This window comes from Dichomitus squalens, assembly GCF_000275845.1.
Source record: "Dichomitus squalens LYAD-421 SS1 unplaced genomic scaffold DICSQscaffold_1, whole genome shotgun sequence".
NCBI lineage: Eukaryota > Fungi > Basidiomycota > Agaricomycetes > Polyporales > Polyporaceae > Dichomitus > Dichomitus squalens.
The window spans coordinates 2,412,705-2,433,383 of NW_006766883.1; the positions used below are offsets into that span (position 1 = coordinate 2,412,705).

General features: G+C 57.1%; 9 protein-coding genes across 9 annotated transcripts; 5 read left to right on the plus strand and 4 right to left on the minus strand.

Annotated features, from left to right (window-relative positions):
• Positions 1-15: 15 nt before the first annotated feature.
• On the plus strand, positions 16-338 carry DICSQDRAFT_165036 (uncharacterized protein; the record flags this gene model as incomplete). The annotated part of the gene is made up of 2 exons (XM_007360554.1): positions 16-155; positions 209-338. 2 exons carry the CDS (start codon positions 16-18, stop codon positions 336-338), a joined length of 270 nt encoding a protein of 89 aa, XP_007360616.1.
• A 438-nt stretch (positions 339-776) lies between these two features.
• Positions 777-2,251, plus strand: DICSQDRAFT_142791 (uncharacterized protein; the record flags this gene model as incomplete). The annotated part of the gene is made up of 4 exons (XM_007360555.1): positions 777-1,122; positions 1,174-1,578; positions 1,638-2,084; positions 2,136-2,251. 4 exons carry the CDS (start codon positions 777-779, stop codon positions 2,249-2,251), a joined length of 1,314 nt encoding a protein of 437 aa, XP_007360617.1.
• A 161-nt stretch (positions 2,252-2,412) lies between these two features.
• Positions 2,413-3,371, minus strand: DICSQDRAFT_131468 (EF-hand protein). Its single transcript, XM_007360556.1, has 3 exons — positions 3,116-3,371; positions 2,719-3,014; positions 2,413-2,626 (listed from the first exon to the last, which is right to left on the minus strand). The coding sequence occupies exons 1-3, from the start codon at positions 3,339-3,341 to the stop codon at positions 2,516-2,518; spliced, it is 633 nt and encodes a 210-aa protein (XP_007360618.1). The 5' UTR covers positions 3,342-3,371; the 3' UTR covers positions 2,413-2,515.
• A 94-nt stretch (positions 3,372-3,465) lies between these two features.
• DICSQDRAFT_96413 (oxidoreductase) lies at positions 3,466-4,664 on the minus strand. The gene is made up of 4 exons (XM_007360557.1): positions 4,579-4,664; positions 4,309-4,514; positions 4,097-4,247; positions 3,466-4,043 (listed from the first exon to the last, which is right to left on the minus strand). The coding sequence occupies exons 1-4, from the start codon at positions 4,641-4,643 to the stop codon at positions 3,602-3,604; spliced, it is 864 nt and encodes a 287-aa protein (XP_007360619.1). The 5' UTR covers positions 4,644-4,664; the 3' UTR covers positions 3,466-3,601.
• A 1,653-nt stretch (positions 4,665-6,317) lies between these two features.
• Positions 6,318-9,902, plus strand: DICSQDRAFT_96414 (aryl-alcohol-oxidase from pleurotus Eryingii). The gene is made up of 11 exons (XM_007360558.1): positions 6,318-6,561; positions 6,616-6,776; positions 6,830-6,936; positions 6,996-7,200; positions 7,265-7,456; positions 7,512-7,927; positions 8,003-8,458; positions 8,520-9,229; positions 9,285-9,435; positions 9,500-9,705; positions 9,756-9,902. Exons 1-8 carry the CDS (start codon positions 6,353-6,355, stop codon positions 8,610-8,612), a joined length of 1,839 nt encoding a protein of 612 aa, XP_007360620.1. The 5' UTR covers positions 6,318-6,352; the 3' UTR covers positions 8,613-9,229; positions 9,285-9,435; positions 9,500-9,705; positions 9,756-9,902.
• Positions 9,903-10,216: 314 nt separating this feature from the next.
• DICSQDRAFT_142769 (uncharacterized protein) lies at positions 10,217-13,561 on the plus strand (the record flags this gene model as incomplete). Its single annotated transcript, XM_007360559.1, has 8 exons — positions 10,217-11,088; positions 11,219-11,376; positions 11,434-11,550; positions 11,621-12,168; positions 12,221-12,346; positions 12,406-12,582; positions 12,640-13,127; positions 13,186-13,561. The coding sequence occupies 8 exons, from the start codon at positions 10,217-10,219 to the stop codon at positions 13,559-13,561; spliced, it is 2,862 nt and encodes a 953-aa protein (XP_007360621.1).
• Positions 13,562-14,904: 1,343 nt separating this feature from the next.
• On the minus strand, positions 14,905-15,839 carry DICSQDRAFT_151532 (uncharacterized protein; the record flags this gene model as incomplete). The annotated part of the gene is made up of 3 exons (XM_007360560.1): positions 14,905-15,307; positions 15,369-15,491; positions 15,544-15,839. The coding sequence occupies 3 exons, from the start codon at positions 15,837-15,839 to the stop codon at positions 14,905-14,907; spliced, it is 822 nt and encodes a 273-aa protein (XP_007360622.1).
• A 328-nt stretch (positions 15,840-16,167) lies between these two features.
• DICSQDRAFT_96419 (plant basic secretory protein) lies at positions 16,168-17,172 on the minus strand (the record flags this gene model as incomplete). The annotated part of the gene is made up of 3 exons (XM_007360561.1): positions 16,168-16,534; positions 16,599-16,819; positions 16,985-17,172. 3 exons carry the CDS (start codon positions 17,170-17,172, stop codon positions 16,278-16,280), a joined length of 666 nt encoding a protein of 221 aa, XP_007360623.1. The 3' UTR covers positions 16,168-16,277.
• A 270-nt stretch (positions 17,173-17,442) lies between these two features.
• On the plus strand, positions 17,443-20,419 carry DICSQDRAFT_158716 (beta-xylosidase). Its single transcript, XM_007360562.1, has 5 exons — positions 17,443-17,897; positions 17,960-18,164; positions 18,229-18,832; positions 18,893-19,442; positions 19,631-20,419. Exons 1-5 carry the CDS (start codon positions 17,631-17,633, stop codon positions 20,327-20,329), a joined length of 2,325 nt encoding a protein of 774 aa, XP_007360624.1. The 5' UTR covers positions 17,443-17,630; the 3' UTR covers positions 20,330-20,419.
• The last annotated feature ends 260 nt before the right edge of the window (positions 20,420-20,679 follow it).

Here is a 20,679-nt window from a genome sequence, read left to right on the forward strand (position 1 = left end):
CGATATTCAGTAGCCATGGCGTTCGCGCAGTTCTACTACGATCCTGCCGTCGAGTTCGAGAGGGTCCTGGACGAGCATGCGCATACCCAGGGTGCTTCCAAGGGAGGCGTCGCAAACGCAGACAAAAACACTGTCGGCGACGCCAGTGGACTCCAGTACGATGTACCTTCTGTCGTTGTAGAAGCACAGGCTCACATTCCCGCTTCAGCAATATCCCTCCATCACGTTCGCAATCCGTGGGTACCATCGGGGAGCGTCACGGTGCCAGTGGACAGTCGAAGGATACGCTGAATCGACGTTTCGTCGATACGCTGTTCAAATGGCGAGACTCTTCTTGACGTAGCATGCTGTGGCTGGTGTTTGTCTCTGCACTTCGTCACGGTGCACGGTGCATGTGTGGGAGTAGTAGTAGCAGCAGGAGAGTAGGAGAGCATGAAGTCCATGTTAGTTGCGCGAAGTCTTGAAGCTCGTTCGTTGTACTTGTATCGCGTCACGTCCAAATCTTACATTGCACCAGTCCTTCCGTGCGCACCCCTTCTGAGGTCTCAGGCGTTCCCTCGTGTTCTGGTGCATAAGACCTCGACATACCGCGACTACCTAGAAGCATGCAGTCGCGACTGCTGGAGCGCTGACCTTGGCGGCTAACTGACCTGAGACGCGCGGTGCGCAGGTGACGTCAGTCGTCACAGAGATCTCCACAGAATTTATAGCGGCGGGCTGCCATGCAACCGCACCTCAAGGATGCGTTCCTCGTCCAATACTGCCACATTATAGCCATGCCGACCACTCGTGCGCAAGATCGTGCCGCAGCGCAAAACACCCTCAAAACTCGGAACGCGTCCGAGGACAATCAACTCGCGCCAGAGAAGCCTGCATCCAAAGCGAAGCCTGCGTCCAGAGCGAAGCCTGCATCCAAGGCGAAGAAACCCGCGTCGCAGAAGAAGACTGCCCCACACTCTAGGAACCAGCAGCATGCTATAGAAGTCGGCGAGAAGCGCAAGGCCGCAGACGAGGCCAAGGAAGAGGAGCCCGAAGAGCCGTCCACCAAGAAGGCCAAGACGGAGGCTGACGAGGAGAACGCGGCGGAGCAGCGTCATCCCGCAGAGAGCATGTACCAGACTGGCGAGTATACGCCTCCTTGTCATGTTGCGCCTAAATAGATTTAGTTTGTAGGCACCATCGAGCGCGGCCACATCTATTTCTTCTATCGCCCGAAGGTCGAGTTGGAAGAAGCACACTCCATCGACGACGTCCAGCGCTTCTACATGCTTCTTGTACCGCGTCCCCCTCAGTTCGCCGCTGACGGCCCAGAGACGACTTCGAAGGCAGATGACGACGAGCAGGAATTGAACTTGATTCAAGAGGGCGCAGATGCCGTCCCTGCCCAGGAGCCCAAAGGCCAGTCGAAGAAGAAGTTCCGCTTGATCGTCGTCGGCAAGAAGTCTCTGCCTGACCCCGAGGCTAAGGGTGGAGGACGAGGCAACCAGGTGTTCTGGGGGAGCATCAGCACTATCGGCGAAGACCTCAAGAAGCTCGAAGAGGGGCTTGGGGAGTCAACGTATGAGACCAAGACTAGAGGTGAGTAACATTACTGTTACCAGCTCGGTCCTGAGTCGGATATTGACAAGGGCGGGCAGGCACGCGTCACCAAGGCGCCGCACGGCTGGCTGCGCGGGGTGCATACGCAATCGTCAACAATGAAGCGAGGACACCCTCGCAGCGCGAGACGCATCTCGGATATCACCTCTCGCACCCGTCAGGAGATCAGCTGGGTGAAGTGCAGGAGGCGCTCGGAATCCACCAAGCCTCTTCCTTCGTGCTTAAAGTCAAGAATCCGCTTGCACCCCCGACAGGGCCTGCGCAGGTAGGCTTGCCAAAGAACCGCCGAGCAGACTACCCCGAAGAGATCCTCCGAGGCGTGTTCGGGAAAGGCGGACAGAGAGGCCGTGAGTCCTATGGGTTGAGGTTTGCGTCCTGCGAGAGACGGGAGCTGCTCGACTACGAGGGAACCGAGCTGTTGTTCATTGCGGCGCGAAGCGGCGAGGATGGGCTAGAGAAGAGCCTGGGCGAAGGCAGAGGACATGGTAAGTTTAGTCAGAAGCGGGGCGGAACATGTGTACTGATGCTCGTCACAGCTCTGGAAGAAGCGGAGAAGAACGAAGGCAAGAGTAGCATTGGCCAGGTCTTGAAGGAGCTCGCAATGGACGACGAGAAGATACCGTCTGACCCATTGGAGGGAGAGTGGGCGTAAGCAGATTCACTGAAAGACGCAACCAGGGGAAAGACCGTAACTAGAGAAGTAAATCTTACCGTGTACAATACCTTCTCTTCGGGTGTAACACTATACACTACGTCTTGTTGTATGTTACGGCGAAACCTGATCGACATGCGTGGCTGCGTTTTTGTTGGGTGCTTGTGAAGCAAGCGATGAACGAAGCTTTCAGGGTATACATCGTGCGGTGTCGTGACAAATACAGCATCCTATTATACAGAGCGTCCGGATTGACATGGACAGCTACTGCGATTCTGACTCTTCGTTGTCCGTGTTGACTCTGAGTACCTTGACCCACTCCCGGTAATTGAATTGGCCGTTCCTCGTGAAAGGACCCTTCAACAGCTTGTCGATCTAGAGGCATCCATCAGCTACCCTCGGCATGCGTTTCCTCCAGGGAAGCAAGCTGTCGTCCTCTTCCCACCACTGACTGGGCAAATGCTCACCTCATGCTCGTCCATCCGCTCACCGACATCCCCGAGCCACTTCCGGATCTCGTCGCACTTCACGAAGCCCGTGTCCCCTTCGTCGAAGCACTCGAACGCAGCAACGAGCTCAGAGTCTGCGTCAAAGTCATAGAGGTGCTCGCCCATCATCGTCAGAAACATCGGGAACGTGATACCGCGGTCGGACCCGCCATCGTCCGAGGGGCCCCGGGAGTGCGACCCGCCCAGACTGCCGCGTCGGTCGCCCGGGCGGTCAGCGAGCAGTTGTTCGAGTGTCGAGCGGGAGGGCGATATGCCTGGCCGGTCACGGGATGTGGTACAGCGGGAGGGAGGGAGCGCAGGACGTATTCAATTCAGTGGCTCGGCACTCTTACGCCGAGACTGCGATGTAACGCACCCAGCGAGCTGAATATGTGCTTCAGGTCCTGCTCTCCGACAATCCCGTCGCCGTCGTGGTCTATGAGCGAGAACGCCTCCCGGAACTGCTGGATCTGGGGAGGGGAGAAGAGCGAGAACACGCCGGAGGGCTCGCGTCGTGCTCTCGACTTCTGTGCCTTCGTGAGCTTAGAAGGCGAGTTTGTCGGTGTTATGTCCGCAGACAAGCCGTAAGGGTAGCGCGACATGGCAATGGAGGACAGTTGAAGTTATAGGACAGGGCAGACAGACGAATGAAGGGTAAATGGACGACGGCAAACGGTGTTGAGTTCAATAGGCGCTGAACGGGTTATTGAACAGGGCCTCCGACGCACTACTCGACGAAAATGGAAGTTATCGTGGTCTATACGAAACTGAAACATCGACCCCAAACCGGAAAGTCAAGCAGTACATATGTTCCCGAATATTGGCGACATAATAACAGAGTCGTTGAGGAAAGTATTCGCGATCATTTCGCTTTAGCTAGAACCACCCTCTTCTTCTCCACCAATGACTGCCACAAGTAGCGCAGCAATACCCCTCTAGGAACCACTGAAGCTATGAATGGGACAAGTGTGGAACCAGAGCCAACTCCAAACGACCTCGGTGGTTTCGCTTCCAGAGTAGGTTTGACAACGCCACGAGCATACTCGTCCAAGGGTGTCGCCGCCTTGACCTCAGGGCGGTCGGGGTTGAAGTCTTCGCGGATGACGTCTACATAGTCTCCATAGATCCTCAAGCTGGGTACGCCGACGTTCTGAGCCATGTTGTTGATGATTTTTGACGCTGCGCCGCCTGAGTCGACGAGGACGACCGAGATATTGAAAGGGAGGCATTCCATGTAGAGAGCTTCGGTGACGGAGTGGACCGCCGCCTTTGAGGCAGAGTATATCCCCGCAAATGGAAATGTCCTGTTGTCACCAACGGTTCATAAAGAATTACGGGAAGTGGTATGATCACGTACACATGTGCAAGTATGGAACCCATATTCACGATTGTACCGCTCTTCCTGGCAGCCATATACGGGATTACGGCTCTGCACACGCGGACTATCCCGAATACGTTCGTGTCAAACGTCTTCTGGAGACGATCGAGTTCGACTTCTACGACTGGACCTATATGGCACATGTCGCTTCAGCATCAAGACAGTGTCACAACTTGAGATTGTTTGCTAACCTGAACAAGTCATTCCGGCGTTATTGACGAGAAAATCTATGCGACCGTCCTTCTCGATGATATAGTTGACGACGGCATCGATAGAGATTTGGTCCGTAACGTCTAGTTGCAAAAGCTCGATACTGCCGTGTGTGAATCCGTGCATGGCTTCCAGTCTCCTCGCCGTGGCGTAGACCTTGCAGCCCCTCGAGGCGTACTCTTCGCATCTGCGAGACAGGGCAAGGGAAACAGGGTTAGCGTCAAGCGGGCGAAGGACTGCAGACTCCTCACAGAGCTGCACCAATTCCTCCCTGAGAGCATCCGGTGACTAGAACGATCTTCTGTGTACTGGACATTCCGGCGAAGTGGGCGAGTCCGGATGATTGAGGAATGGCATGGTTAGCTTTTATACCGTCCAGTCCTTTCAGTGACGCTGGGAAAGATTGGCACTCTGGATCCCTTGGTCGACTATGACCACAACATGATCCCGTCTGCGCTTCCTCTTCCTGACTATTCTTCATGTCACCCTGATATAGTGGGATACACTGATTCTGACGGGCGTATCTCCGACAAAGGTCCTTAGTCAATTTACCATCCTACGCTTCTCCCGGTTTCGGCGATAAAGGAGTACTGAGGGGGCTTCAATATGCAGGAGGAACACGCCCTTATTCATGCTCGGATCCCGCCGATCCCGCGGAACGACTTCGATGTATGTCACCGCCCGAGGCGCTTCCCTGACCGTGAAGCGCGAAGACAGCTTCTGGATCACCTAAAGGGGCTGGATGACACGCAATGTTGTAGTCAGACATTCGTAATTGAGCTGAGACCGATACGAGTATGAACAAGAGAAGTACTCGCAGTGAGATCGCTTAGTTCGTTCGCGAAACGTGGTCCCCCATACGCCCGTACACCGAGGCTCGTTGCGCCAAGTGAGTTGTATTTTCGTGCCATGCACTGACCATATGGCAAGGAGGAGCATAGTGTTGACGGTGCTATGCTGACTAGACTTTCTGAGGATACTGTAAGCTTGTTCCTTTATTTCAGCCGTCGTGTCACATAGAGACTGTACAAGACAAACCGAAATCGGCATCATGTTGCTCCTGCTTTTTTTCAAAACGCGCAGAATTTGTAGCTGTCCGGAGCGGTGTTTGACCGGACGACTCCGGAAGCGACGAGCATGACGACAATGTGGAGGCCCGGGAACTCGAATGCGTGTGAGATTGCTCTGGCTGAAGCGTGCACGCCGCCGCATGGGACTCTGTAGTCTTTAGGGGTGGGTGGTCAGCATAACTGGGCCCTCCGTTATATTGAGTATCGTCTTGGATGCATCATGAAATTCTGCCAGCTGCCAAAATTCGGACAGTACTTGGCTACTCGAATTGGACGCCCTGGTGGCTCCACTGTTTGTCCATGTTTCCGCACATAGGCGTTAATACTCGGTCGCAACTTGCCGTGCTGTATCGATACGTCCAGCATGTCTATCGACCCGCCGAACGCGGCGGATTGTCAAGGCCTCACTGTAGGAGGTGCATCGTTACTGCTCAAATTCTCATGTCGCTCGGTTCCGATGTGCCGAGTGGCCGTGACGCTCACCAGTCTCCTGGGGTGCTGACAACCTACTATTGTACTCAGATATCATTGAGGTCTCATCGCAACTTCTCCCGCGTTTACCGTGAACATCGGCCTGCGGTTTTGGGAGAGGCGCCCCTCCCGTGGTCTTGTGGCCATTCTGATGTACACTCTTCATCATCTTCCGTTGACCGTCATCACCTAGGAAGGTTGTCTCCAGTCTTCCCGAACCTATCCAACGAGCTCAACAGCATCCGTTCTTACAGCAAATCCTCGACCATCATGGAGATCCCATACACGGTCCTCTTCTCTCTCCGATCCGGCCCCGCTCCTGTCAACGCACACCGTCAGCATATTCTAGACCTAGTGTTGTTTGACAATTGTGCCATGCGTGTCCGAAAAACACCGTGCGGTTGTCGACCACTTAAGACACTCGACCTCACGAGAATCGTCACCTCCTTGGACAACCCAGCTTGCTTTCACAGCTGCTCTCGGCATGCACAGGAGCTTTCTAGTAGTCCTCTCGGCCGTGGCGGCTAACCTGGGGCTGGCAAGCGCAGCACTGTTCACGGACCCTGCCGACATACTTGCAGACAAACAGTATCATTATATTGTGGTGGGCGCAGGACCTGGGGGAAGCGTCGTCGCAAGCCGCCTCTCGGAAGACCCTCAGACAAACGTCTTGCTTATCGAAGCCGGTCCGAGGCGGGTACTGTGTCTTCAGGGGTGGTACTCTTAGGACTGACGCTCAGGACGCAGCGACGAAGGAGTCTTACCGATTGAAGTTCCTTACCTGGCATATGAGCTGCAGCCTAACACGACTTATGATTGGAACTACACGACGACCCCTCAGACAGGTTTAGATGGCCGGGCGGTCATATACTCACGAGGGCGCGTTCTCGGTGGCAGCTCTAGCATAAGTAGGCTACGTGATACCTTTCTTGACTGGCAATCACTCATGTGTTCCTAACAGATGTTATGGCTTACACACGAAGCTCTAGAGATGACTTTGACAGATATGCCGCTGTTGGCGGAGACCAAGGGTGGTCTTGGGATGCCATCGAACCCTACTACAGAAAGGTCTGGAGCCTCGGCACCGAATATCTGCGCTGGACTCCTGGGCTTATATATCATCTCAGCTTGAGCACCTGGTTCCGCCGGTCGACCATCACAATACGAGCGGTCAAGTCGAATGGCAGATCCACGGCACTCGCGGTCCGCTCAACATCACCGTCGCCAACGCACCGTTCCCCATCGACTCCCACGTGGTCGCCACCACACAAGAACTCAGTGAGGAATACCCGTATAACGAGGACATGAACTCAGGCTATCCCTTGGGAATCGGTTTGTGCCCCTTCTCTTCATCCTGTTACAAAGGCCAGCTGACCTTCGCACCTTGCGGTGGTAGGGTGGGCACAGGCCACATACGGGAACGGCATCCGCGCGACAGCGTCCTCGTCTTACATTCGCCCAGTGATATCTCGGCCCAACCTCGACGTTCTAATAAACACGATCACGACGAAGATCCTCAGAAGCAGGCACAGCGACGAGAGCGGGGTTCCAGTATTCTCCGGCGTCGAGGTCGCGCAGTCGAGCACATGTACGCCATCTCGTTCTCCTTCACACGGACGTCGCGTTCAGATGCGTCCTCTCAGCGCCCACGTTCGCCTTCAACGCGACGAAGGAGGTGATACTGTCAGCGGGGGCGATCAACACGCCCCAGCTGCTCCTGCTCTCCGGGATCGGCCCCCGCGCGCACCTCGCCTCCCTCGGGATTGAGACCGTCGTCGACCTGCCCGCCGTGGGGCAGAACCTCATGGACCACCCCCGCGTGGGCAACCAGTTCAGCGTCGCGAGCGCGCAAGACGACCCGGGCGACACCATAGGGCGGAACAGCACACTCTTCGACGAGCTGCTGCAGGAATGGGAGGAGCAGCGGCAAGGGGTGATGACCAACGGGGGCACGAACCACATCGGCTGGCTGCGGTTGCCGGCGGACGATCCGATTTGGGAGACAGAGGAGGACCCGAGCGCGGGCCCGGCCGCGCCGCACTATGAGTTTCTGTTCAGAGTGAGTTCTTCCGTAATGGGACGGTGCGGTGCGCGCTGCAAACAACAATCGCTCTGACCCGTCCCTATGCTTTAGCCCGCCTTCGCGTCGTCGATCCCAGGCACGCCCACGCCCGCAACGGGGAACTTCATGACCGTCCTCGCGGTGCTCGTCTCCCCCACCTCCACCGGCTCCGTCACGCTCTCTTCCGCTTCCCCCTTCGCGCCGCCCGTCATCGACCCCGCGTTCCTCAGCACCCCGTTCGACGTCTACACGATGCGCGCCGCGATCCGCTCCGCCGCGCGCTTCGTCTCGTCCGCACAAACGTGGGACGGCTTCGTCACCGGGCAGGGGGCGGGCTTCGCCGACGTGGACCTGAACGATGACGCGGCGGTGGACAAGTGGGCGCGGGCGCAGGCGTCGACGATATGGCACCCGACGGGCACTGCGAGGATGGGTGGCTGTGGGTACGTGGAGGAAGGAAGCGTGGTCGATCCGGACCTGAGGGTGAGGGGAACGGAGGGGTTGCGGGTCGTCGATGCGAGCGTTTTCGTGAGGGTTTGCTTTTGGTTTCTACTTTCTTGCGGAGCACTGAATTCGCGTTTGTGGGTAGCCATTCATTCCCGCGGCGCATCCGCAGGCGGCAGTCTACGCGTTCGCGGAGCGTGCGGCAGATCTCATCAAGAGCGGAAGACGATTTTGCTGACGGGCAGGAATGGGGACTTGTGTCTCGACAGCGGATTTGGATGGGTATGTTGCGCAGTCATAGAGCATCGGCGACACGTATGAGTGACAATTGTAGTGCTGGATTTTGTAAGGTGCGCTCGCCAAGGCTACAAGTTCTGCATGGGCGCATAAAGCGAACGATGCGAACCCACTACAGATGATCACTTCTTGTTTTGCGCTGCCTTCCGCGGCCCCTCACCCAGAGTGCTCCAGAAATAGTCCAAAACCCATGTACGAGGCAACCATTCAAATATTTTGTACCACGATGTCATCGTGCCCTCACTCATGTATCTCGGCGGCTTGGGCTGCAGGAGAGCGTTCACCGTTTTCTGCGCAAACACCTCCGTGGGCATGGGGTTGCTCTCCTGACTCCAGGTCATCTTCTTAAGGATGGAGTCGTAGTAGTCCTGGTACAGGCTGTCTGGGGGCAGCCGGATGCCGCGCACGGCCTGGTTGGTGGCGATGTTGGACTTGACGGCGCCAGGGGCGAGGAGGACGACGTGGATGTTGAACGGGGTGCACTCCATGTATAGCACGTCGGTGAGGGAGTGCAGCGCGGCTTTCGTGGCGCAGTAGACTCCGTTCCAGGGGTTCGGTCTGGGAGACGACTGGTGAGGTTGGAGCGGAAAAGACACGGCTACTGTGGACGTACATGTTGCCACCGACCGAGCCCACGTTCACGATGGTGCCACGCTTGCGGGAGGTCATGTGTGGGATGACTGCCCTTGCGGTGCGGATTGTGGCGAAGACGTTCGTCTCGAATATGCGCACGATGTCGTCCATGTCGACGTCGATGAGGGGTGCTGGGTGAACGTGTCTCAGCACACGATACCAGATAGCCTGTGTGGCGAACAGTGGCAAACTCACAACTGGTGCTCGCCCCAGCGTTGTTCACGAGTATGTCTATCTGACCTTCTTCGGCGATGATGGTCTGCACGACTTTCGTCACGTCGTCATCTTTCGTCACATCCAGCGGAAGGCGACGGACACCGTCGTGGCTGAAGCCGTCCATGGACTCGGGTCGGCGTGCGGTCGCATACACCACGCATCCCTTTGCGGCGAACTCCTCGCATCTGTGAGAGTGGGTCAGCGTCCGAGCGAGCGTTGAGTTCGTTGAACATACAGTGCGAAGCCGATGCCGCCCTTTGAACAACCTGTGACGAGAACGACGGTTTTGCGACTAGACATGTCGGAATGAAGAGAGCAGCAGGAGCGGGATCTACAATTGAATCAGGCTGGGAGCCTGAAGAAGCGGCATGCGTGAGAGTCGGGCGAGGGGGGATCGGAAGCGGGCAGATCATTGCAGAGCAAGGTGTCGTCCATCAGCCCAGCCCAGCCCAGTCCGGGAAACTCGGGGTACTATTCATGCGCAAACGTACACGAGGCGTCTGGGAACATGAGCCCAGTCCGGCGTCGAGTAGGTGGCGCCCAAATAGAGCACAACACGGCAGGCGCCTCCGGGACGCGGCACCGGTCACCTTGTTGTGTGCATGCCTACCTCGACCGCCGCATTTCGTCGTGGATTTCCCTCAGCGCGGATATAGGGCCCTTCGCGCCCGATTCTGACCACCCTAGCCGACGCTCATGTCCTCTCCGACAGAACTCAAACTTCCTACCACCCTACCCTACCCCATCAAGCTCCTCTCCCTCGCCGCACACCCCAACACCCAAGTACAGCGCGGCACACGCCTCCTCGACTACTCCTTCGCGTACGTCAACCCCGACGGACGCACAGAATCCAGATTCGGCACATGGGACTCGCCCCTCGACGGCACCCTCACCCGCTGGGCATTCAAGAAGGGCGAAGTCATCCAGCGATCCCGCGCGGACGCATCCCCGGCCGTGTACATCCTCGAACCGTGCAAACATGGCATCGTCTTCGGCGGACTCTGCGGCATCTGTGGGAAGGACCTCACAAGGTGCGTATTGCCACCTTCCCGCATTCTCTCGTTCCATGCGCTCACGCTTCCGCTCCTCCGCAGGTCTGATTACCTCGGGAGCCAGATCGACCAGGGCGGGGCGACGATCCCCATGACCCACGACCGCGACGGCCCCACCGTCTCCCTCGAGGAGGCACAGCGCATCGAACGCGACACCGCACAGCACCTCTACCGCTCCCGCAAGCTCTCGCTTATCGTCGATCTCGATCAGACCATCGTCCACGCCACCGTCGACCCCACGGTCGGCGAGTGGATCGCCGAGGGCGAGGCCTGGGAAGCGCGCCAGACGAAGAAGGCCGAGGTGGCGGCGACGGCAGAGAAGGAGGAGGGCGAGAAGGAGGACGACGCAGACGCGGACGAAGACGAGGTAAATCCGAATTGGGAGGCACTGAAGGACGTCAAGAAGTTCAGGCTGGGTCCGGAGGCGCTTGGGCAGCCGCATCAGCGAGGGTCGAAGGGGAAGGGGAAGGAGAAGACGATCGAGCAGGATGGCTGCATGTACTATATCAAACCACGGTGCGCATTCCTGCTCGTCCCGTTCCGTCGGTTCATTCTGCCGCTACCACACAACCCGAGAACGCGATCATTAGTTTCCGTCCGTTCATTAAGCTGACGCTTCCTTCCGTTCTCGGTTACGCCACTGCAGGCCCGGACTGCTGGACTTCTTGCAGACGATGGCGACCAAGTATGAGATGCACGTTTATACGATGGGCACGCGTGCTTACGCAGAGGAAGTCTGCGCGGCCATCGATCCCGGCGGCAAGATCTTCGGTAACCGCATCCTGTCCCGGGACGAGAGCGGCAGTGAGTGTGCACCTCACCAACTGTACTGGCGTCGCGCTAACGGTGATGTCTGGCAAGGTCTGACGCAGAAAAGCCTGCAGCGGCTGTTCCCCTGCGACCAATCGATGGTCGTGATCATCGACGACCGCGCCGACGTCTGGGAGTGGTCCCCGAACCTTGTCAAGGTTATCCCTTGTGAGCCCCGATCATCAGGATTAACCCGGCTTCAGCCACGCTCTAACAAATACATTCCTGAACCAAACAGACGACTTCTTCGTCGGCATCGGTGACATTAACTCCGCCTTCCTCCCCAAACTCGAGCCCCTCGCACCCGCCGTGCCCCCTCCGCCCCCACCCACCACAGCAGCCGTCGACGCGGACAGCGGTGACGACGAAGGTGACGTGACGTTGGTCGTCCCTAACGACGACGACGACGAAGACGATAACGATAACGACGCCGAAGACACGGACGCGGAGGACGACGTGCTAGAGGCGTCCGACCGGCCGTCCTCGCCGCCGGCCGACGACGAGCTGTCCGAGGCGCAGAAGGACGAGATGCTGTCGGCGAACACGCTCGCGCTGGAGGCGCAGGTGGAGGAGCGGCCGCTAGCGAAGAAGCAGGAGGCGCTGCTGGAGACAGCGAACGGGGAGGCGGAGGCGGAGTCGTCTGGCGCGAGCGTGGGCGGTGCTGACAGGCAAAACGGGCACGCACCTGCGGTGGCGGCAGCAGCGGGGCAGCAGGAGAGGAAGGAGAGGCCGGTGCGCAAGGCGCTGCTGAAGAACGACGACAAGGAGTTGGACCGGGTGCAGCAGGTGCGTCGCTCGGCTTCTGGGTGCGCGGGCTGTGATCGAGCGATTGTCGAAGATTCTGGAGCTCGTCCACGAGCGGTTCTACGCCGCGTACGAGGCGCGGAGGCGTGAGGAGGGCGCGCAGTCTCCGAGGAAGAAGGCGGGGAGGCGGCACGAAGCGCCTGTGGAACATGACGTTCGGGTATGTTTTGTTCGTTCGCGGGAGCGGGTGGTTTGGAGGAGGCGGCTGACGGCTCGCAGACGATCATTCCGCGAATACGGATGGACACGCTGGCGGGGGTGCACATACTGTTCACGGGGGTGATACCGCTCAACCAGCGACCAGAAACGGCGGAGATCTGGAAGACGGCGACGGCGTTCGGCGCACAGTGCCACACGGACCTCGGGAAGCACATCACGCACGTCGTGACGAACAAGGTATGCCCGTAGTCCGGCACTCGCCAGACGTCCGTACTCACACCAGGACGACGACAGGACAACACGCAGAAGGTGGACGCGGCGCGGCGCTACGCGGACGTGCGGATCGTGTGGCTGAACTGGCTGACGGACTCGCTCGCGCTGTGGCAGAGGCAGGACGAGACGCCATACCTGCTCCACCCGGCGCCGCAGGGGGAAGAGGAGGGGGGCAGGGCAGCGGCGGTTGGGAGTCCTCCCTCGGATGCTCACCAGATTAGTTCTGACCCGGACCCCGACGCAGATGACTGGGACGAGCTGCTCGTCGTCGACTCTTCTGGCGCCGGGGAGGGAAGCGGGAGCAGGGTGCTCGGCGCGCTCGGGGTCGAGGGACCGGAACCCGCTGCCAAGCCGCGGATCGCGCTGGACGAGGTGGACTGGGCGGCGATCAACGACGAGGTCGAGGAGGCCATGAACGAGAGCGACGACGAGGAGGGGGGCAGCGTGAAGAGTGTCGACGACGAGGGGTCGTGGACGGACGAGACGAACAGCATTATCAGGTGCGTTGGGTGGTGGATGGCTCCTGCTAGGCACGAATCTGTGCTGACGTGACCGCTGGGTTCTCAGTAGCACGACGTCGTCGCCCCGGATGAAGCGGAAACGCGTCCGGAGCCTGACGCCCTCGGAGATCGGCTCGCTGAACGGCGCGGACTCGGACGTTTTGCGGTCCCCGCTCGCGAAGCGCAAGAAGCTCGCCGCGGACCGGTCGGGCGCGTCGCGGCTCAAGGAGGCGTTCACGGCGGAGCAGCTGCGCGGGGTCGCGTCGCGCAGGACGAGCGAGAACGGGAGCAGCAAGGGCAGCCGGCGGTCGTCGCCGATGAACGCCATTGGGGAAGACGACGAGGATGACACGGACGAGGACGATGACGAGGACGGGACGAGCGACGGGAACATGATCGACGACGACTTCTTAGCACGCGAGCTTGAGGAGGAGTGGGGATAGCGATGTGACTTTTGTCGTCAGATTTGTGGAAGGGTGACTGCTGCGGTGCGCTCTCGTTCGTTCGCGTCTGTCTCTGCTGTTGCTGCTGTGATATGTCTGTTAGCTGTGTGGTATAGTAGTACTAGTGCGATTTATTGACCGACATGTGTGTAGCTATGTATCATAATTTTATACCTGCGATGCCCTTTCTTTACGACTATACGAACCGTTTAAATCCTCAGCGCATGTCGCGCCGTTTGGGGCTACTTGGTGTTCGCGATCGCATACTGGTGGCTGCACGTAACAATATCCCGTGAGTGCGTTTCACAGTCGCTTCTCCTATTGAAGTCGGCTGATCCTTCCCTTTCTCTGTAGGAGTGAAGGCAAGACTAGTGGTACGAAAATTGTCAAGTTATCTGGACGCGACCTTACACAAGGACCAGTGATACCAGTCAGCGGCTCCAGCTACTGTCCTGTTGATCATAGGTTCCCCGGGCACTGACTGGACGTCCACACACAGAGCTGATGCTTTAGCCATGCGCTGTTGCATCCACATTCGAAGTCCACATTAGTCCGAGCAGAACAGGAGGCAATCGGAGATGTAACTTCATGGCCTCTCGATGGCATACACATTGATGTGAAAACATGAGGAAGGGCGGGTGTACGTACAGTACATACCCTTCTCGTGCGAACCGTGCTATACAATCCCAGGACATCCTCATGAGCGTCCAGTACCTCCACTGTACGTTACCCTGCAGACATTGCTGTCAAGAAAGCCAGGGATACTTAGTATCTCATTGTAGGAAGACAAGATCGGATTTTATGTGCGTCCGTCAGACATTCTTCGGACGAGGGAATCCTCATGCCAGCCGAATATGTGGCAATTTGACCGTGAGGGGGCGCATACTCTGTGCGACTGCTCAAAAGCAAAGACTCCAAGAGGTTCCAAGAGCAAGAATACGCACTTATGCTAAGAGAGGTCTGACTTGTGATCGGGAAGAGGCCCGCGGGAAGTGTCTCAGTTAACCTAATCAACCAACAATCAACCAACCACGACGTTGTCGTGCGTACATAGTGCAGTTGACAGGCGGCCATGTCGCGTCTCCGTGTCCACAATCCTCAGCATGGAGTGTTTGTGCAGATCGGATTAGCCACATGATTTTATAACTTGATACCTTCGCGTCAACGGAACGTTCTCATGATGCATCTGCTCGGCAGGCTTGCATCTTTACACGTACATATAGGGTTGGATCGGTCAGATGAGAACTTCAAGACCAGTGAACATTGCGCTTCGCGCTTATACATAGACGGATAGTATGGCAAAGCTGGCGAGATCGAGACAACGGCATATGAAACGAATGGAGTTACGCAGCAAATGTGGAGTGCTGTAGGAGTTCTCGAACCTCCTCTCCATCCATGGGCAGAGCACCTTCGCCCGACGCATCGAGCGCGACCTGATACTCGTGCTCGACGCCGCCGTCGGCTACGCGAACGGTATACGAAGCGACGTGCCATGTGCTACAATCACCTTGATCTTGACCTCCGCTCTGAGGAGAGTGCACGAATCGTTTTCCCAACAGGGTACTGGGGTTGCTGAGAAATTGGTCTACGTCCTCTCTAGAGACACACCTGGACACCGCAGAAGGGCGAGTGGCAGGGGGAGTGGCAGGGCGCGTCGGTGGAGTCGCTGGCATGCGCCAGGCGGCAGCACGTTTCATGCTTTCAGGGAACAGAAGAGCAAATTCCGTCTTGTAATATTCACTCATGCTACATGGTAGGGACGCAATGGATTCAGCACGCCACGAAGACGATAGTTTAGATTACGTACATCTGCGTCTTCCGTCGCTGATATTGCCTCTCAAGGTCGGGATGATCTAGCAGCCCGTATGCGATCTTGAATTGGCTGAAAACCGACATCGCAGCCGCGGCAAAGTGCAAACGTTTGAAACGCCTGTAAATTCAAGTCAGAGTGACAGAGCACCTCCATAAAACACTGCACTCACTCTTCAAGTGACTTAGGCGGCGTGAGTTGCTCGATCACGGCATTGGCAGGGATAAGATGCACGTCAGGATCACCGCCCTGCGGAATGAATTGATCGGGACTGGTATCGGGCTTGATCCCGGGTTGCCTGTAGAGTTCAGCTACAATCTCGTCCCGGCGGGTAGCATGGTAGCTAAGGAATTCAGCATCCTCCGCGGCAATCTTGAGGTATCGAGATGCTTGCTGAGCAAGAGCTTCGACGTCGACCAGGTTCCTCTGTATTTCATAGACGTCCAAATTATATATTGGGGCTGACATGAAGCAGATTGCGGGAAAGAAGAGTGGCGGTGGAGTGGCTAGGAGAATGAGAACGACGCAGCGTGGCGATCGCCATAAATTAGCTCTGCATGCGGGTGTCGATGTTATTCCCACGGTTCGGAAAGGAATGGGACAAGGCCGACCGGGCCGACCTGGACTATCTGGTGCTTATTCGTGACTACCGACATGCCTTGCGATGATTCTATTAGAGAGAGGTCCCCTCAGTTGTTCGTTCTATTGTGAGCATCAGAGACTAGTGCCTCGGAAAAGTGTTATGTAGCGTGGGGGATGCGAGGAAAGCCGTACAAAAGTGAGGCTGTTGTGTCCTGCAAAGTCCGAAGTGCAACACAGTATGACATCTTGAAACCGCTTGAATACCGCATTGTGGCGGAGAGCTCTGGAATATGATATATCAGATATACATCAGCAGTAAGTTGATCACTTGTTCTCCTCGAGATGCTCCTTGTAAAGGGTCCATAACTTAGAAACCTTCCTGCCGGTGACGTCCTTGAAGATGTGCTCGTCGTACTCCACATCCTTCATGCCTTCGTTTAACTCACGTATGGAACCGTCTCCGTACCGACCCTCGATCCAGTCAAGGAAGTACGCTGTCTTCTGATAACCCCCGTCCCAATCACCGTCGGCATCCTTCTTCCAATGCGGAGGCGCGTATCCCGCATTCAAACGGACCCAATCTGCGTCCCGTACATGGTCAGCTGGCCACCCAAAATGTCGAACGAGTAAAGAAGGAAGGAGGACCTGCGATGCCCTCTATGAGACCGCCGGGGGTTTTGCCTTCGCCATTGTATTGATAGCAATGAACCATCTCGTGGGTGAGGACACCGAGGATCTCGTCTTTGGCGCGTGACTGCGAATTGCGGATGTGATCCAGGGAGAAGTGTATTTCCTTCGTCGTCGGAGAGCCGAAGGTATGAGCGACTCCAGGCATGGGTCGGAGGACGAGTGTGATCAACTGCACGCTAGTGGATTGCAGAGAGACGGCGGCGCGGACAGCCGCCAGACGGCATCATAGGAACGATAGCGTGACCACAGCGGAGTGGAAGGAGCACAAGGATGAGGGCGCCAGAAGCAGAGCAAGCGGAGGTAAGACGGAGTCCCTTGGAGATTTCGAGAGTCCGACGTACTTCCGCGGTACCGTTTGTTCAGTGTATAGCCAAGTGCAGACGGTGGTGACGGCATGGCGTAATGCCTCGTCAGGACGAATGTTATCAAGGAACAGCTTTGTGCCCGGATGTGCAAGGTCCTCGATACGGAGGTTGAACGTTGGTATCGGCCACTGTGGCTCTGGTCCAGATAGTGGGTGGGGCGGCATGGAAGAAGGAAAGAGAGCTGCGACGATGGTACGACCTGGTAACGACGGCTGTACTAGTACTTAGATACCAAGTTGGGAATCTGGATGCCAGGTGATCGCGGGAGTTGATGAGACGTGACACCTGTCACGCTCTCCCTCTCTTCTATACGGACGGGCGTTCGTGGCTACTGCATAAATCCAACATCTACTGCGGCTACTTCTTCCGTTCGCGCCGTCTCCGAGATGATAACCTTCTTGAGCCTGCTCGAACGTAACCTTCTGACCGTTTCAGCTGACCGCATCCACCGCTCCATCTTATGCTCGTCTGCCAGTGGCCCCAGTGGCCCGTCACTCCGGTTGATCCATCAGTTTGTCACTGAGCTGCCCGACGTTTCTCCTTCGCGATAGCTCTCTAATAATAAGAAGGCAAGCTCAAAGTATGGCCGTTTGACTGGCTCCTGAGCTTCCCGACTCTCTGAATGGCACACGGTCTGCGTCGTCTCTCGGCCTTTCTCACCGCTCTTGCGGTCGGGACCTCGTGCGTCTCTGGCTACGGATTCCCTGATTGTGTTAATGGCCCACTCTCCAACAACACCGTCTGCGATACGTCCAAGGACCCCATCACTCGAGCTACCGCTCTGATCGATCTATGGACTGACGAGGAGCTCACCAACAACACCGTGAACGCTTCTCCGGGCGTCCCAAGGCTGGGTCTTCCTGCGTACAATTGGTGGTCTGAAGGTCTCGTAAGTCGTCCACATAGACAACACTGATATTCCTTCTCACGCCTGTTTTTTTCTTCTGTCAGCATGGGGTCGCTCAAAGCCCCGGAGTCACCTTCGCTCCTTCAGGAAACTTCAGCTATGCCACGTCCTTCCCTCAGCCGATCCTCATGGGCGCTGCCTTCGATGATCCTCTTATACAAGCGGTTGCTTCCGTCGTAAGTACTGAGGGTCGTGCGTTTAACAACGTCGGCCGCGCTGGACTCGATTATTGGACGCCGAACATTAATCGTGAGCTTATCCTACGTATGACGTCAATCTTGCTATCTACGATTGATGCCTATCCCGCGTCCAGCTTTCAAGGATCCTCGCTGGGGTCGTGGTCAGGAGACTCCAGGAGAAGACCCCTTCCATCTACAGGGCTATGTTTACAACCTCATCCTCGGTCTTCAGGGCGGACTCGACCCCACACCGTACTTCAAGGTTGTTGCAGACTGCAAGCACTTCGCCGCATACGATATGGACAATTGGGAAGGCAATGTGCGCTATGGCTTCAACGCGGTGGTCACCCAGCAGGATCTCTCCGAATATTACCTTCCCTCGTTTCAGACTTGTGTGCGCGATGCGAAGGTCGCTAGCGTCATGTGCTCGTACAACGCCGTAAACGGTATCCCGTCCTGCGCCAACTCTTTCTTGTTGCAAGACATCCTGCGAGACTACTGGGGCTTTGACGACACCAGATGGGTAACCAGCGACTGCGACGCCGTACAAAACATCTACACCCCTCACAACTACACCGACAATCCGGCGCAGGCGGCAGCCGACGCTTTGCTAGCGGGCACGGACATCGACTGTGGGACGTTCTCGTCGACATACCTCCCCGATGCGCTCTCACAGGGCCTCGTTAACGCCACCGATCTCAAACGAGCGGCCATCCGTCAGTATGCCTCTCTTGTCAGGTACGTGCTGTGTGTGTTTTCTACTAAGGCTCCATTCTGATCTCGGTGCTCCGTTCATAGGCTAGGCTACTTCGATCCCCCCGAATCGCAGCCGTACCGTCAGCTCGGATGGTCGGATGTCAACACGCCAGAGGCTCAGCAACTCGCCCACACCGCAGCCGTCGAAGGCATGGTCCTGCTCAAGAATGACGGCACGCTTCCACTCTCCAAACATGTCCGCAAGCTCGCATTGATCGGCCCCTGGGCGAACGCGACAACACTCATGCAGGGCAACTACGCCGGCATCGCCCCCTACCTCATCAGCCCTCTTCTCGGTGCGCAACAAGCCGGATTCGATGTCGAATACGTCTTCGGTACCAACGTTACGACCACCAACGACACGAGCGGCTTTGCGGCCGCCGTCGCAGCGGCTAAGCGCGCCGATGCGGTGATCTTCGCCGGAGGGCTGGACGAGACTGTCGAGCGCGAGGAAGTGGACAGGCTCAATGTCACTTGGCCTGGGAACCAGCTAGACTTGGTGGCGGAGCTCGCAAGCGTGGGAAAGCCCTTGATCGTAGCGCAGTTCGGAGGAGGTCAGTTAGATGATTCGGCGTTGAAGAGCAAGCGTTCGGTACGTCATTCCTCAAAGCATATCCACCACCTCCACCGTGTCCTCGGGCGTGGTCACGCGCATGTGCCCAATTGAGGCACCCTCTGCGTCTGAGGCCTACATGACGCGGACCTGTTACGTTCTTGCAATATATCCCTATGTACCTGACACGTTTGACGTGGACATGATATCTCATATGTCTCTCACAGGTCAACGCGATCATTTGGGGAGGATACCCCGGTCAAAGCGGAGGCACAGCACTCTTCGATATCCTCACGGGCAAAGCCGCGCCCGCAGGGCGTCTGCCCATCACGCAGTACCCGGCCGAGTACGCAAATCAGGTACCCATGACGGACATGACTCTCCGCCCGAGCGCGACCAACCCAGGCCGCACTTACAAGTGGTACACTGGCACGCCGGTCTTCGAGTTCGGCTTCGGGCTGCACTACACGACGTTCTCGTTCGCGTGGGCGTCGAACGCGCACGCTAACACTCCCGCGGCGAGCTACTCGATCGACGCGCTGATGGCCAGCGGCAACAAGAGCGCCGCGTTCTTGGACCTCGCGCCGCTCGACACGTTCGCGGTGCGTGTGACGAACACGGGCAAGATGACCTCCGACTACGTCGCGCTGCTGTTCGCGAGCGGGACGTTCGGCCCCGCGCCCCACCCGAATAAGCAGCTCGTGGCGTACACCCGCGTGCATGGAGTCGCGCCAAAGCAGAGCACTATAGCGGAGCTGACGGTGACGCTGGGGGCAATTGCGCGCGCGGACGAGAGCGGGGCAAAATGGGTGTATCCGGGCACATATACCCTTGCGCTGGATACGACGGAACAGCTGAAGCATACGTTCACGTTGGAAGGGGAGGCAAGGAACATCGCCGATTGGCCAGAGGATACGACCTCTTGAGAACGAGTGCTTCTAAGACTGAGAAACTTCCCAAATTGTTCCCGGTCCCGTGCTGTTGATAGCAATACTAGTTCAAAAGATATGTCCGCCCACATTATCACTCTCAACCGGTCTCGTCAGATTGAGTCAAGGACAGGGATTATAAAACAACGACAGAGTTACCAAGATGGGAGCTGATAACAAAGCCCATTAGATATTACGAATAGATACTACCAAGCGCAGAACCCAAGTCTTTGACTGCATATTTCAGCCATATTCACCAAACCGAATGCCCAAACCATAATGACTTTAACAGAAACGAGCGAATGGTACCACGTCGTAAGCCAGGGTCCATGTCTTCTCCGAATCTC